The sequence below is a fragment of the Rhinolophus ferrumequinum genome, chromosome 8 (genome assembly GCF_004115265.2).
Source record: "Rhinolophus ferrumequinum isolate MPI-CBG mRhiFer1 chromosome 8, mRhiFer1_v1.p, whole genome shotgun sequence".
In the NCBI taxonomy this organism is placed as follows: Eukaryota; Metazoa; Chordata; class Mammalia; order Chiroptera; family Rhinolophidae; genus Rhinolophus; species Rhinolophus ferrumequinum.
Window position 1 is genome coordinate 19,710,458 of NC_046291.1, and position 14,068 is coordinate 19,724,525.

At 36.1% G+C, this 14,068-nt stretch overlaps 1 protein-coding gene across 1 annotated transcript in view; it reads left to right on the forward strand.

Annotated features, from left to right (window-relative positions):
* Positions 1-14,068, forward strand: part of BARD1 (BRCA1 associated RING domain 1) — a 70,252-nt gene that overhangs the window by 33,198 nt on the left and 22,986 nt on the right. The window contains exons 5-6 of the mRNA XM_033111361.1: positions 4,707-4,787; positions 6,405-6,577. Coding sequence (XP_032967252.1) covers positions 4,707-4,787; positions 6,405-6,577 — 254 coding nt within the window. The remainder of the gene's footprint in view (positions 1-4,706; positions 4,788-6,404; positions 6,578-14,068) is intronic.

The window sequence follows — 14,068 nt, forward strand, 5'->3', positions numbered from 1 at the left end:
CCAAGTTGGCTCTGGTTACATTTTAGTTTGATTTTTGCAAAGTGTGATTTAAAAATCAGATTGTATTTTTTGTCTCCTTTGTTATATGTAATGTATACATATATGTATAATATATGCGCACATAAGCTATTATAAATCTTAACATAATGATATTAGTGTTTTACAGACATAAGTAGCTAACATGATAATAATTATATTTTTGTTAATTTTTCCGACTAATACATGAGAACGTACGCTGCTTTAGTTCCCATGTTTTGCTTTCTGAGAATTCTTTTGAGACAACCAGGTAAGCATCCATTTAACACTGGTAGAGAATTTTTCTTTTAACCACAAGAATAATTTATCTTTATTAATAAGGATCTCTAGGACCTAGAGTCTAGGTCATGGTTTGGCTAATGCTTGTGGAAATTAGAGTAAATATTTTGAACCTTGCAGGCCAAATATTCTCTATAACAGCTATTCACCTGTGCTGTCCTAGTGCAAAAGCAGCCACAGACAATATGTGAACCTATAAAACTTTACATACAAAATCAGGTGTCTGGCCCACAGGCCATAGTTTGCCTACCCTGGCGTAGGCCCTGAAAAAAAGCCACAGTAGCCTCTTAAGACAGAACTTTCACCTTATGAATTATTCAGATACATTCATTAATGCTGCCAATACTGTCACATCCTCTTTTCTCGGCCTCTTAATTCTTTCCTCTGCATCCTTCTCTTTTCTCTTCTGCCCTTTATACCTAACCTTCAAAATCTAGCTCACATCCTACCTAGTTAGTCTTTTTCAGAATTCCCAGAGTTAGTTTCTTCTCTATGGTGACATTATTATGTTTGCACTTACATTCATTTAGCTTTCTATGTATTGTATGACTCCTCAATTAGTTTGTTGTTATCTGGAGTACATTCCTTATTTAAAATTTAATTTCAAAGCAGGAATAATAACCTCACATTTCACAAATAAAAATTAAACTGTTTATATTGGAAAGCCTCACTCCTCTTTCTGCCCCAGCCACCCTGTTGCTGACAAGCCCTTCCTGTTTACCACATTTTAGATTTTCTTTGTATCTTTTATGAATTTCTTTATGCAAATATAAGCAAATGCTTTCCATATTATACAAATTTCTGTACATTTTTATAGTAGCATAGCTTCCCATGAATTTTTATTTCGTAACTAGTTCCTTACTGAAGGAAGCCTGCTCTTCATTCTTTTACTTTTGTAAACAGTATGGCAGTAAGCAATCTTTGGTTCATATGTAAGCAGGTATATCTTTAAGATAAATTCCTAAAAGTGGGAATTTTGGGTTAATGTAAAACATCTGTTATCTTATTTATCTTGGCAGTAGAAGGCCCTTATTAAATATCCAAACTGCCTAAATATTCAGGCTGCCAGAATGTAGACATTTACTATATCAGCAGATACTGGTGGGACTATCAATTCTTAAATTCTTTTTCCCTTAGGATTTTGGGCGTATAGTCTAGCCAACTAGTTTTTGGACATTTAGCACCATTTGAATGCAAACTCTACACACAATTCTTCAGTACCTTATTTATACTTTTATTTCACTACATAATTGCAAGCAGAATATTCATTCACATGACGTCTGGGATCTTGTGAACATTCTCATTTAACCAGAATATCCGTCGAGATTCATTAGTTTCTTTATTCCCCATGTTTCTTTCTATTTGAACATGGACGTCACTTGTGGTTAAAATGCTACTGAGAACATTGTATTATAAATTAGAGATTTTATGCCTTATGCCTAAGTAGAATCTAAGATAAACACTTGTATTGTTTATTCTTTTGATTTGATGGAAAAAAATACCTTAGTATTTGACATTTCTTTAGACATAGAGAAAATTTTGATCTGTTGCTCTACGTCACTTTTGCTGGAGAATTTATAGGTGCTGGGAGAAACCTTCCCAAAGTTTTCTGGTTAGATTTTTAAAGTGGTAATGATTTCTCATAATTCATGCCACAGCGGTGAAGGTGTTATGAAATACAAGAATGGCTTAAAGTTGGCGTGTCACAGGATGTATTTGTTATGCAGGCATAATAGATAATATTTTGAAGACACAAAGAAGGCGTGATGTGCTTAACATAACAAAGGTGATGACTGATCTCCTGGGAAGAGAGAAAATCCCTTGTGAGGAGTCTCCTTCAGGGTTTGACTTCAGAATTCATTATACTTTAAGGCAGTCATGTTATATTGTGTGTAAAGTCATGTGATTCCATGCCCTTCATACTAGCTTCCTGAGAAAGAAGCAAAGGACTCAGAAGCAAACTGTCATCTGTGGTATTTTCAAAACTTTAATTTCTAACGTACCTCTTAGAATTAGTGTTCCTTTTCTCTCTGTCACCCACCACCTTTGTAATATCAGTAACTTACTGTCACAGTGACTAGGTTGTCAGAAGCATCTGTGAAATTAATTTATTCAGTTAACTCTGACTAAGAAGCCAGGGAAGTGTTTAATATATTTTAGAGCTCCATTCCAGGTGACTAAATTTTTTTTTTTTTAATGACATCTAGTTGCTAAAAAGAGAAGTTTTAGGTACTTGATCAGGTCATTTATGTGGAAAAGCTTAACCGTGTTGAGTGACTCCTTATTATTGCACTTGATTGTAATGGACTATGCTATTTTTATAAAGATGTTTATTAATATTTTGGAATAGCTAACCTTTATTATAAGGAAAAAGGTGTGTGTGTGTGTGTGTGTGTGTGTGTGTGTGTTGGAAAGTTAATTTATGTTATAGTGCTAACGAATGTGTGAAGAATCTTTCCTTTGAATGTAAGCTTAGCAAAAAGAAAATTCAATGTATCACACATGCTTCCTCATTTTCAGCTTTTAAGGTATTGCTTCAAAATACCCAATCTATTTATAATTTCTTATAAGCCTTGGTACATACTTTCCTTAGATAATTTCTTTTTTCTTGCTGTGGTTTTAAAAAAAAAAAACTCAATATTTTTCTAAGTTGTGAAGAGCCTAAAAGTGAGTGCTTATTGCTCAGAAAATATTCTGCTACAGAAAAAAGTAATTTAAAGAAATGAGAAGCAGAAGTTAATTTATTTCCTGGAAACTTCATATTGGTTCAAGCTTACTCAGTTACTGTGGATCCTAATTATCATAATTTTATTTATGTGCATGACATTAAATTTACTTAAAGTAGGATGAAAATATGACAAACTTTTAAGTACCAGGGAAGAGAAAGCAGATTGAGTATAAAAAGCAAACAGTTTTCAAATCCGCTGTACAGTTCAGCGAAGTCTAGAGGTGGAATCTTTGATTATATGAGGGGGTGACATGAAAGAAAAATACCTCTGTGTAGCAGCCTTACAAGAGATTCTGCTTTTAGTCTCCAAATTGTCACTTTATTCCTATGTGACTGTTTCCCCATGACTCTTCCATTCCATGATTGTGTTTATATTATTTTATGGTCTTCTTTAGGTGAACAGATTTTGTGATTACCATGTAAAATTAGAATGAAGAGGGTTTTGAGAAGGTTTTTTTGTGTACTTTTTGTGTTTATTTTCGTGTTGAAGGCTGGGAATGTGTGTGGTTCTGGCAGTTCATCTGCCCTTATATTCATGGGATTGTTTTAAATTCAAAATTGTATCTTGACAGATGTTCCTGAGCTTATTTGGAACTAGCTTGAACATAGAGCAAAAGTTGCTAACTACATGTTAATTTGCACTAGAGGTATATAATTTGCACCCCTCAGGAACTATGGGAAATGTTTTCTATTCAAACTGGAGTATTTGATTTGAAACCTATATAATGCTTAATTTTTAGGCCCATTGAATATTTAAGGTCATTTTGTTAATTTAGGAACATAAAAAAATATATGTTATACGAGTATGTGGATGTGATTTTTAGAAAACTAAGTAAGCTACCATTTTAAGATACTCAGTATTTGAAAGGTGGCCCAAAACAATTAAATAAAAGCAAATGTTAACTGTATTGAGGGAACTTAATGACTTCTACATTATCAACCAACAGAAGAAAAATCTCATTTCAAAAAAGTGTCGGGGCTGGGAGTGGGAGGAGAGAGATTTCCTTTTCCTTAAAGAAGCTCTCACAAAACACAATATAGTCATAAGTAATTTTTGTCAAATGTAACTTTTTTTATTCAGCCTTTTTCAGAGAAAGGTCTGTTCATTATTTTTGGAAAGAATAAGCCTTGTTTCTGCTTAGAAAAATATCTTTGAGCAAATAAGGTGTATATAAACTCAATATATTAAGGATAAATAGAGTAACAGCCCATAAGACAACAGCGTTTGGCAATTTTAACACTGGTTTCACTGAACAGTCCTATTGGCTTTAATATTGTTTTAAACAATACTCAAATCATTTTCATGTATGTTCAAAAAGGACTGTTTTTCACAAATGAAATGATGACTTCAAAAACTTTATTATAATCAAATAATCTTTGGCTAGTGTCCTTTATTTGGTATTTTGATACTAATTTTGATATAGGTTGCTAATAGCAGAGATTTTGTACACTGTATTCAAGGATGGACCCTATGACTTCCATAGCCACACAACAATTTATACATACATAATTTATTATTTAGTAACTCATGAGCAGTCGGCATAAGAGAAGAGATTTAAGTTTTATTTTATCTTGTAGAAACAGAATCTTTAAGAAAATCTCAATATCTTATTTTCTTTCCTTGATTTTTAATTTCTTTTTTACTTTTTCATTGTTCTACTAGGGCGACGTACCTTCTGTTGAATACCTTTTACAAAATGGAAGTGACCCAAATGTTAAGGACCATGCTGGATGGACACCATTGGTAGTTTTCTGTTTGTTTGTTTTTCATTCCCATTCTCTTCATGTTTTATGGTTAACGATTATGTAGTTGTTTGTATATCATCTTTTTTTTTCCATCTAGCTTTTCAGTTGTGACAGGTATGAGATGAGCTACCTTTTGACTGACTGCCTTTAGATTTAGGAAACCATTTATACCATGGTGCTGAATTTAGCAAATGTGTGGAGAGGTGACTGCTACAGCCGACACCACGCTCCATTCTGCAGCATTGTGTGTCATTGCAAATATTTTGTGGAACAAAGAGAGGTCAGAGGAACTGGGTTAGGAATGTGTCACAAGGCAGTGATTCCTCCTGAGGATCTCTCTCAGCCTCTTTTATATACCCTATCCAACTGCAAATATGTAGGCATAGAAATCTTTGCTTCATCATTCATTTTTAAAAGTCTTTGCTTATTATCACTAAAATGCAGTGTGAAGAATAGTCTGGAAAAAGAATGGCACAAATACATGAGGATATGTGCTTTGTGGGCTAATCAGGACAATAAGCATGTGATTTGAATGAAGGCGTAGACATGTCAACAGTTGAGTGGGTGCCCTCATTCTGTAAGCTGGAAATTCACAGAAATTGGGAGATTCTCATTAGGCCGGGTGCAAAAAAAAAATGGTTTAAAGTTGTATGTAGTGAGTTCTCCTTGCCAAATTTTAAGCAGGAGGTTTTAGTCTAGATCAGAGTCTTTGCTGTTTGGACTCTGCAGGCTGGCTAACCTTTTCAAAGAAAGGTTAATTTTCTTTTAAGCCACTACGGCAACTGTAGTGGAAGTTGGTGAGTGATTTAGAGGACCTGATGCCTAATTTGGATTCCTTTCTCATAGAAATAAACCTACAGATGTTTAGTGTGGTCTGACCTATTACAAATTGAATAGATGTGTTTAAAAAGTACAATATGCCATAGATTTGTCAGAATACAACCGAGTGGCATTGTCAGCAAGCAGTTCATTAAATGTAAGGAACGATTTGCACGTGAGACGTCTTTGAACACTCCATCGTTACCAGTTATGTCACTCGTTCAGTAAGCTCTCTTGAATACCTATTCCGTATTATTCCTGTTATCATTGACACCAGCCGTACAGTAATCTGTAGTTTCAGCAAATATGAGAGGCTCAGACTCATCTTGTAAATACTCTATGATATTTGCTCCGTTGGGTGGCTATGCCAGTGAAGCACTTAGCTTAAGGTAAATACCTGATTTACTAGATTCTCTGCAGCCTTGGAGAATTTCAGATTTTATGTATGATCTGGTTAAATACTTTCTAAGTTTTTTTTTTCTTGTTTTAAATTTCTTATTGTAGAGTAATTTAGGAACAATAATTGCTTTAAAGCTACATTTTATTCTGAAAGAGCACTTGACCCAAGGCTCAAATGAAACCATTAATTATGTAGATCTTGATCACACGTATCTTATCACCAATTATTAATAGTGGCTTTTACTCTGTCAGCAGCTCATGGTCTGTATTGAGTATTTAGGTAAGAACCGATTTACTCACTGAGGTTCACGTTTGATTTTCTAAAGTGTGGTTTTATGGTGCTATCCATCGCTCTTCGCCATCACTCTTCTCACTCCTTTTCTCTTTATTTACTTAGCACGAAGCCTGCAGTCATGGGCACCTGCAGGTGGTGGAGTTGCTTCTGCAGCACCACGCGCTGGTGAACACCACCGGGTACCAGAACGACTCGCCACTCCACGATGCGGTCAAGAACAAGCACGTGGAGATTGTCAGGCTGCTGCTTTGCCATGGCGCCTCCAGGAACGCCGTGTAAGTAGTTCCACGGAGAGACGTTTTTCACTGACTTGTATTCCTCATTCCAGACCTGTGATGAAGCAAAGACCGTATTATTGTCCAAGTCGATGGCTCTGGTGGCTCTCTTGTCTCCCACAACTAAAGTCAGATGTGACCGCAGCCATCATGCCGCTTGCCTTGGTGATACTTATCTATTCGAGGGTGATAAGCCCTTTTAATTCAGAAATAGTTGTCCAATTTATTTTGGAAGATTTGACCTTGTGGATAAATTCAGTTCGTTTTTATATTCTGTACATTGATTCGTGCTTATTAATAAGAAAACAGCTAGATGCACAGAACTACCTATTTTATGTGCTTCCCAGTACCTTAAGAGTTGTTTTAAATATTCCAGTCCTTTTCTGTTTTTTTCTGCGTATTTAGCATTGCAACAGTTAAAATACAAGAATTCAGATGTTATAGGCAAGGACAGTTGAATTATTTCTTAGATTTTTCATATCATTCAAATGAAGCTCTGGGTAAACTTTTGCAGTGACAGGACACAGAGACACATTAGTGAATGCTGGTGGCTGCATTTAAAAATTGTTATTGTAGAGTGTTGAGCAAGTGGCTGTGTATGGATTTTGTGTCTTTATTAACTTGGTTCATGTCTCCTTATATATTATTTTATTTTTTTCAGTTATTGAGGTAGTTGAAATAAAAATGCTAAGAATCACCTGTGTGTGCCCCTCTCCCCCCATTGCTTCTGTAGGTTTCGAAGGAACCCCACAAAAAGTAAGCCTGCTTATTCTGGTTGCAGAGGCAAATAAGAATTACAAAGGCAGAGCTTCTAGGTTATAATTTTTTATAGGTAACTATATAACATAATTGATAAACGTTAATAATGTAAGAATGTACTATACCTTGATGCAGTTATTAGTTTTAGTAAGTGTGTTTAATATACTTCATTTCCCATTAAATATGATTAGATACTTGGGACAAACTCGGGAGATACATATTCTGTTTTTTTCCCTCTGCTGTTACACACACACACACACACACACGCGCGCGCATGTGTGTGCGTTACATTAGTTCCATGTATATATATAGACCTAACAGATACGACCCTCCTGGGGGTGTAGCAAGCCATTTGATAAAGCAAATGGTTGCTTCGGTCAGGTGAAACTGAATAGTTTCTATCCTTGGGTTCTTAAATCAGCCATGACTACTTCAATGAATGGGGCACTGGTCAGGGCGTTAAGGAATCCAGCATTTATTTGTGACTCCATTATTGACTTTATAGCCTCAAGCAGTTTAATTTCTGTGCCTTGGTATTCTCACCTATAAAACATGGGTGATGCCTGCTGCTTTTTTGTTTCTTCAGAGCGTTGTGAGGATTACTGAGCCGAAACACAGAGCCTGTCTTGAGGTTTGTAACCATGATTCTTCCCTACACTGGGAAGCTTATTAATATACAAGGTGTGGGCATGAGACAGTGAGTGAGTCTGCCTCACAGGTGCCTTCTCAGGTAGCTGTGTTGTTTTAAATAGGCTCATCTAGTGAAATGGCAGATTTAGGAATCCCTGAAGCCCCGTACTGTCCAACAGGCCTTTCTCATTGACGGAAATGCTCTATAGCTGTGCCGGCTGCTCAGTAGCCACCAGCCGTCTGTTGCTGTTGAACACTGGGAATGTGCCTGTTGCTCCTGAGGAACTAACTTTTAACATGTGTTTTATTGTCATTAATTTTAATAGCCATGTGTGCCAAATGGCCACCTTGTTGGTTGTCCCAGTTAGGATACTGGGGAAGGAGGGTTTATTTAGTATAAGAGGTTGGGGATGATGCTGGATAAAGGACAGTTACAGGACAAATGCAGGGGTTGATTTATTCCAGGGTATAATACTGTGGTAGCTGTTTCCTGAACGTTGTTATTCCTTCTTTTCCGGACTATTGGTCATCATGCTTAAGTATTTTCTGTGTTTTTTGCTTTCTGTTTTATTTTATAGTAGTTGTTCACCTGATTGGCTTCACCATTTCCTAACCGGTCTTCTTTTCCGATTTTTATACTGCAGCTCAAAGAGCTTTTGGAAAATACAAGTCTGCCCAGGTCACTTATTTGCTTAAAACACTTCGCCGGCACCTCTTAATGTTTTTAAAATGAAAGTGAAATGTTAAAACATGGTCTGTAAGGCGCTGCACAGGGTGGCACTTTTACCTCCTCAGGCTCGTCTTTCCGCAGTGGCTCCTGTCTCCATTTCCTTCACACAGTTTGTGCAATAGCCTTTCTAAATTTTTATTTCCTTAAAATGTTCTAGACTGTTTTGCCTTCTGGCCATTACAGGAGCTTTCCCTTTGTTTGGAATACTCATTTTTGGTGGCCAATTTCTCATTTTTGGGGTTTCATCTTAGGTATCGTTTCCTTTTGGCTGCCTCTCTTGATTCCTTTGTCTGTATGTGGAGCTTCTACCCAGTCACAGAACTTTAGTAGTATCCTTGCTTCTTGTTACCTTCTCGTTAGGTTGTACGGTCTGTGTGCCAGGGATCATGTCGGCGCCCCCAGGCCCTGCCAAATGCCTAACAGAGTCTGCACCCAATTTACTTGTAGCGTGAATTAGTAGGTGTTTGAATGCCTGGAAAGGTGGTCTGTTTTTTTCCTCTCTTGATAAAGGGTCAGATGAGATGAAAATAGGAATTTGCTTCTTTCCGCTCCCAGTTTCACTGTAAGGTGTGAAGAGAATGTCTAAAACCAAGTTTCCTTATAAGCAGTGCCTTTTCTAAGGTAGAACTGGTAGAACTGGTTCCTGGTAGATGTTAGAGTAAATGATGTGTGCTGCCTGGCAGAATTTAGTCTCTTCTCCAGTTGAGCATCCATAGTATGTTACCTTTTGTGGGATCATGGCTACCCAAAGTAATTCCCATAGCCTTGACACTTTTAAGGCCTTTTTTTCTGCCATTGTTCTATATATTATCTTTCTAGAGTTAAGTACGACAGGTGAGAGTAGATGAAATTCATTCTTGTGCTTTCCTTCATTTCTTAAGGGAAGCATGGGAAGAGGGGCATGGGGACTATAAGGGGTTCTTACTGCTCTTTTTTTGCCTGAAGCTCTTATTCCTTTTAAGCCATTAATATCTCAGGCTCTAGAATGTGGGTTAGCAAGCATGTTTTTTTATTTTGCTAATTATCTCTCTTTTACTGTTGATGGAACTCTTTTCTCAATACCAGCACTAGATTCTTCCCATCCCTAGAAGAAGGTAAGAACCAGAAAGGGCAAAAATTATTCTTTCTTCCCCTCTTTGGTGCTTGATACTTTGACTAATTGAACTTGTAGGTAGGTAGGGTCCTTTTGCTTATTCTAAATTTCTGAATGATATCCTTAGCTCTAGAACAGACATTTTGGCATTTGTTTTCATTACCTCAAGTCTTTTCACTTAGATGCCTTCCTTTCCTGGTCTCCAATAAAATCCTGTTAGGTTTTTTCACACTCTTTCCATTGCTACCTTCTCTTCAGCATCTTCCCAGTTTTATCTACTACTTGTATTCTAGTAGAAATGAGCAGAGAAGTTATATTGCTGATTATAGAATATATAGACTGATACATGCCTTCATAGCTCAGTGCCCAAGATTCTATGAAAATTTAGACTGGGGCTATAATTACGACCAGAGGAAGTCATGAAGACATTCTGGAAAAAAGAAGCACTCCAAATGAATTTTGAAGAAGAGTAGGAGGATAGGTTGGGCTTTACAAAAAGAGGAGATGATGGGTGCTAAAATACACTAAGGCCAGACTGCTTGTTTATTCAGTTCTAGAAGCTTCTATTAGTGATACAAGACTAGAATGAAAGGCAAGAGTATGATGAGCTAAGAGGCCAGGGAAGATGGGCAGAGACAGTGAAAGGCCTTGTATGCTAAAGAGTTCAAATTTTAAATTGAAAACTTGCTCTTCTGCACCAGGCAGGGAGCTCAGTGAAGAGTTGTGTCCAATAATCCAGGGGAGAAGTGAGAGAGCCGGAATTAAAATAGTAACATGGTGGGGGGTGGAGAGGGGAATTAGCCGTTTTTATCAATTTATTTCTTTACGTGAAATTTGGTTTACTTTGTTAAGGTTCAAAAACATCCTGTTAGGATTTTGATTGAAATTGGTAAGTGTATAGATTGTAGTAGATTAGTAAAACTGATTTCTCATTAAGAATCATGGTATATTTCTTCATTTATTTAAGTCTTCTGTTATACAGCTTAGAAACGTTTTTAATGTATTTTATATATGTGTGTGTATATACACATGCCCCAAATTAGTTATTGAGATTATTCTAGGTATGTGATTCTTGTTTTGCTGTGGTGAACTGGATATTCTGTTAATAAATATAACTTGTTATTCCTGATGCATAGGAAAGCTGTTGATTTTAGTACATTTCTCTTATATCTTAGTCAACACCTAATTCTGAGAATCTTATCATTTATTAACTTTCATTTTTTACTGCATTTATCAGAGTTTCCAGAACAATCTTATAAATTAATGGTGATAGTTGGCATGTTTGTTTTATTCTCGTTTATTCTCATTGACTGTAAACCTAAAGTTAATATTAAAGTCAATATTAAAAATAGAGATCTTTCTCCCAGTTATTTTACTATTTTATAACAAGACTATATTTTTAAAAATGATTTTCAGCTTATGTTGAGATGATCTTCGACTTTTTGCCTGTTGGTGTCTTTGATAAATTTTTAAATATTAAACCATGTTGTATTCCTAGGATGAACTTGAGCTGGTGTAGTGTTATTCTTTAAACAAATATTTTACATTATCTTCCTAGTGCTCTGTTTAAGACTTTTGCATCTATAATCATAAGTTAGAGTTAGAATGTGGTTTTATCTTTAATTTCTTGCCCTCAGATTTTGGTATTAAAATTATACTCATAGCTTTTTTGAGATAATCAGGATGCTTTCCACCTTCTCTGGTCCTAGAGTGTGAATAGAGTGTCTTACAGAAATAAACTTCTCTCTCCAACCTGGTACAACCTTTACCTATTTTGATAACTTGCATGTTTTGTTACAAGTACTTACCACTCTGAAATACTCATGTATTAATAGTACATTACAGGTTCTAAAGACGAAGTGGACTTTTTGTTATGTCATTGAGTTTATTCTTAAATAGTCCCTCTGGGCTATGAAAACAAAGTTGATCTACTTTGCAGTTTTATCTGAGGCTGTGGGTTTTTGGAGCATGCCCAGGAAGATGCTCTCGCTTCCTGACGCTCAGCATAGGGCACGCCAGTGAGACAGGGCCTGTGAGGAGACCCTGGCCCCTGTGTATTTCCCACAAGTACATCAGAGGCCCTCAAACCCATAAAGCTTCAGGCCTGTTTTTGTATATATTTTTTAGTCAAGTGTTGCAATAGTTTCTATGTACTGAATGCTGAAAAATGTTATCTTCGTTTCCATATACTTCAGGGCCCTGTGAGCTAAAGTAGGCCTGTAGGCCAGCATCAAATCCATTGATTTTCATCGCACTATAGACATAAGGAAGTGATGGTGATGAATGGAGTTCTATTAAAGCATGTTTGACAAAAGAGCTCTGTCCTCACGCCAAGTGTTTTCTTACTCAACATTTGGTATATTTTGATTGACTTTGTACCTTTTCTGCTACTGTAGAATTTTAGTTTGAATGATTTCAATTGGCGGTACAGCAGACTTGCAGATAGGAGTAAAGATTTTTGTAACATAGCCTTGAGTGAAAGAAAACCTGAGATAAAGAAAACCTAGCCTTAGAGTTACTCTTGGATGTCTTCAGAAGAGATGAAAGCATATACAATAAAGGACGCAAGTTAGAATGTGCTGTGTTCTGTTGTGTTTTGTTATTAAGATGTTGTGAATGGTGCTAAGACCATATGACTTTAAATATTGGAAAGAAGGCTCAAGAACTATCTATTCAGTAGTAATTTATAAACTGTAAACATAACTGAGAGCCATTAAGTAGCCCAGGAAGTGGGGAGAAGCAACAACTCAGTAGTATAATAGGGCATTGAATAATTATGGAAGACCAGGCATTGGAAAAGAAAGAATGGAGTATTAACTACTGCAAACCAAGTGAATTTAAAACCATGTTATTGGAAACTGGTGGAGGGAAATCTTGAAACCTTATAAGGCAAGGCATGATGACTAGGACTTAACCACATACAGCACTAATTTAAAGTATTGATATTCTTTGTGAACCATCTTCATTATTTAATTTAAAAATGTAGACCTTTCATAGGTTCACCCGTGAAATCTCCCAACCCTGTTTTTTCCCATGGAGACTATGATCTTCAACAATGAATTTTCCTGCAAGGTTTTTGGGCGCCAAATCTTTTATGATTATGGAGGAAATATATATACAATAGAAGGTCATGTATCTACTTGAGAATATCTTTTGTTTCGATTTAATTTTAATATTCTAACACTTTTTTTTAAAGTCACATTTTACTTAGAATACTTGATTATGTACTTTGGACTTTTGCTGTGCAAATTGGCATTTTTTTAAAGTGCATCTTGCATTTGAATATAGTTTTAATTCATTGAACTCTGAACCTACTTGTGTTTTGCCTGAGAAATTTACCTCAGCGAGGTGAGTCCATTACCCAAGAGGGAAAATTAGTTCTATTTTAACCTTTGATAATGAGAAAAAGGTTCATATCTTCTATACTTCTTTGTTGCCTGAGAATATTTGTATTGATAACTGTTCAAAACTTCATTAGCTGTTCTTCTGCCCCACTGCTTTCTGTACACCCTGTGTGAACCTGAGAAAAGTTCTCCCAATCATATCAGAATCATTTTGAATATATGGAGAATGTCATATGCTTTTTTTTTTTTTTTTTTTTTTTTTTTTGACAGATATGTGGAGTTTTCAGGTTTGGTAGTTGGTCTACAACTGACAGAGTTTTCCTTGGAAGGATGTAGAATTCTTAATTAGAAAATATTATATAGACCATTGGACCTATTAATGCCCCACTGCCCTACTTAATTTAAAAAAAAAGTTAATCTCCTATAACAGAGCTAATTTATATTTTATAGCTTTAAAATAAACACATTGCTCTTTTGAGTTTCTATGCTTTTCCCTGCTTCACAGCAAGCCAAGTGACTTGAAAAATTAAAATTCATGTACTTGCAATTTCACGGTTGTTCATGGACTGTCTCCTGTCAGTCGTGATGGGTTTAGCATTAGTAAAAACGCCTCTGTGCGTGTATGTTTGGGGTTCAGTGATCTGTATGTGCCAAGTATTAGTTTAAATTTACCCATCTCTCTTCTTCCCCCCTTTTAATACTGGTGCAACTCATCACAAGCACAGTTGTAAGCAGGTGTCTGTCACCATTCTTGAGGAGAAAAGGACATTAAAGTGTTCCTCTATATTCTGAACTCTGCCTCTGGGGTGATGCTAACATGTTAAACACCGTAGTTTACCTTTTAATAAGTACTTAGTTTTCATCAGTCCTAGTGATCAGAAAGAATCCTAGTGAGTCTAATATGTGGTGATGGAAAGAGAACTGACTCTGGGTGC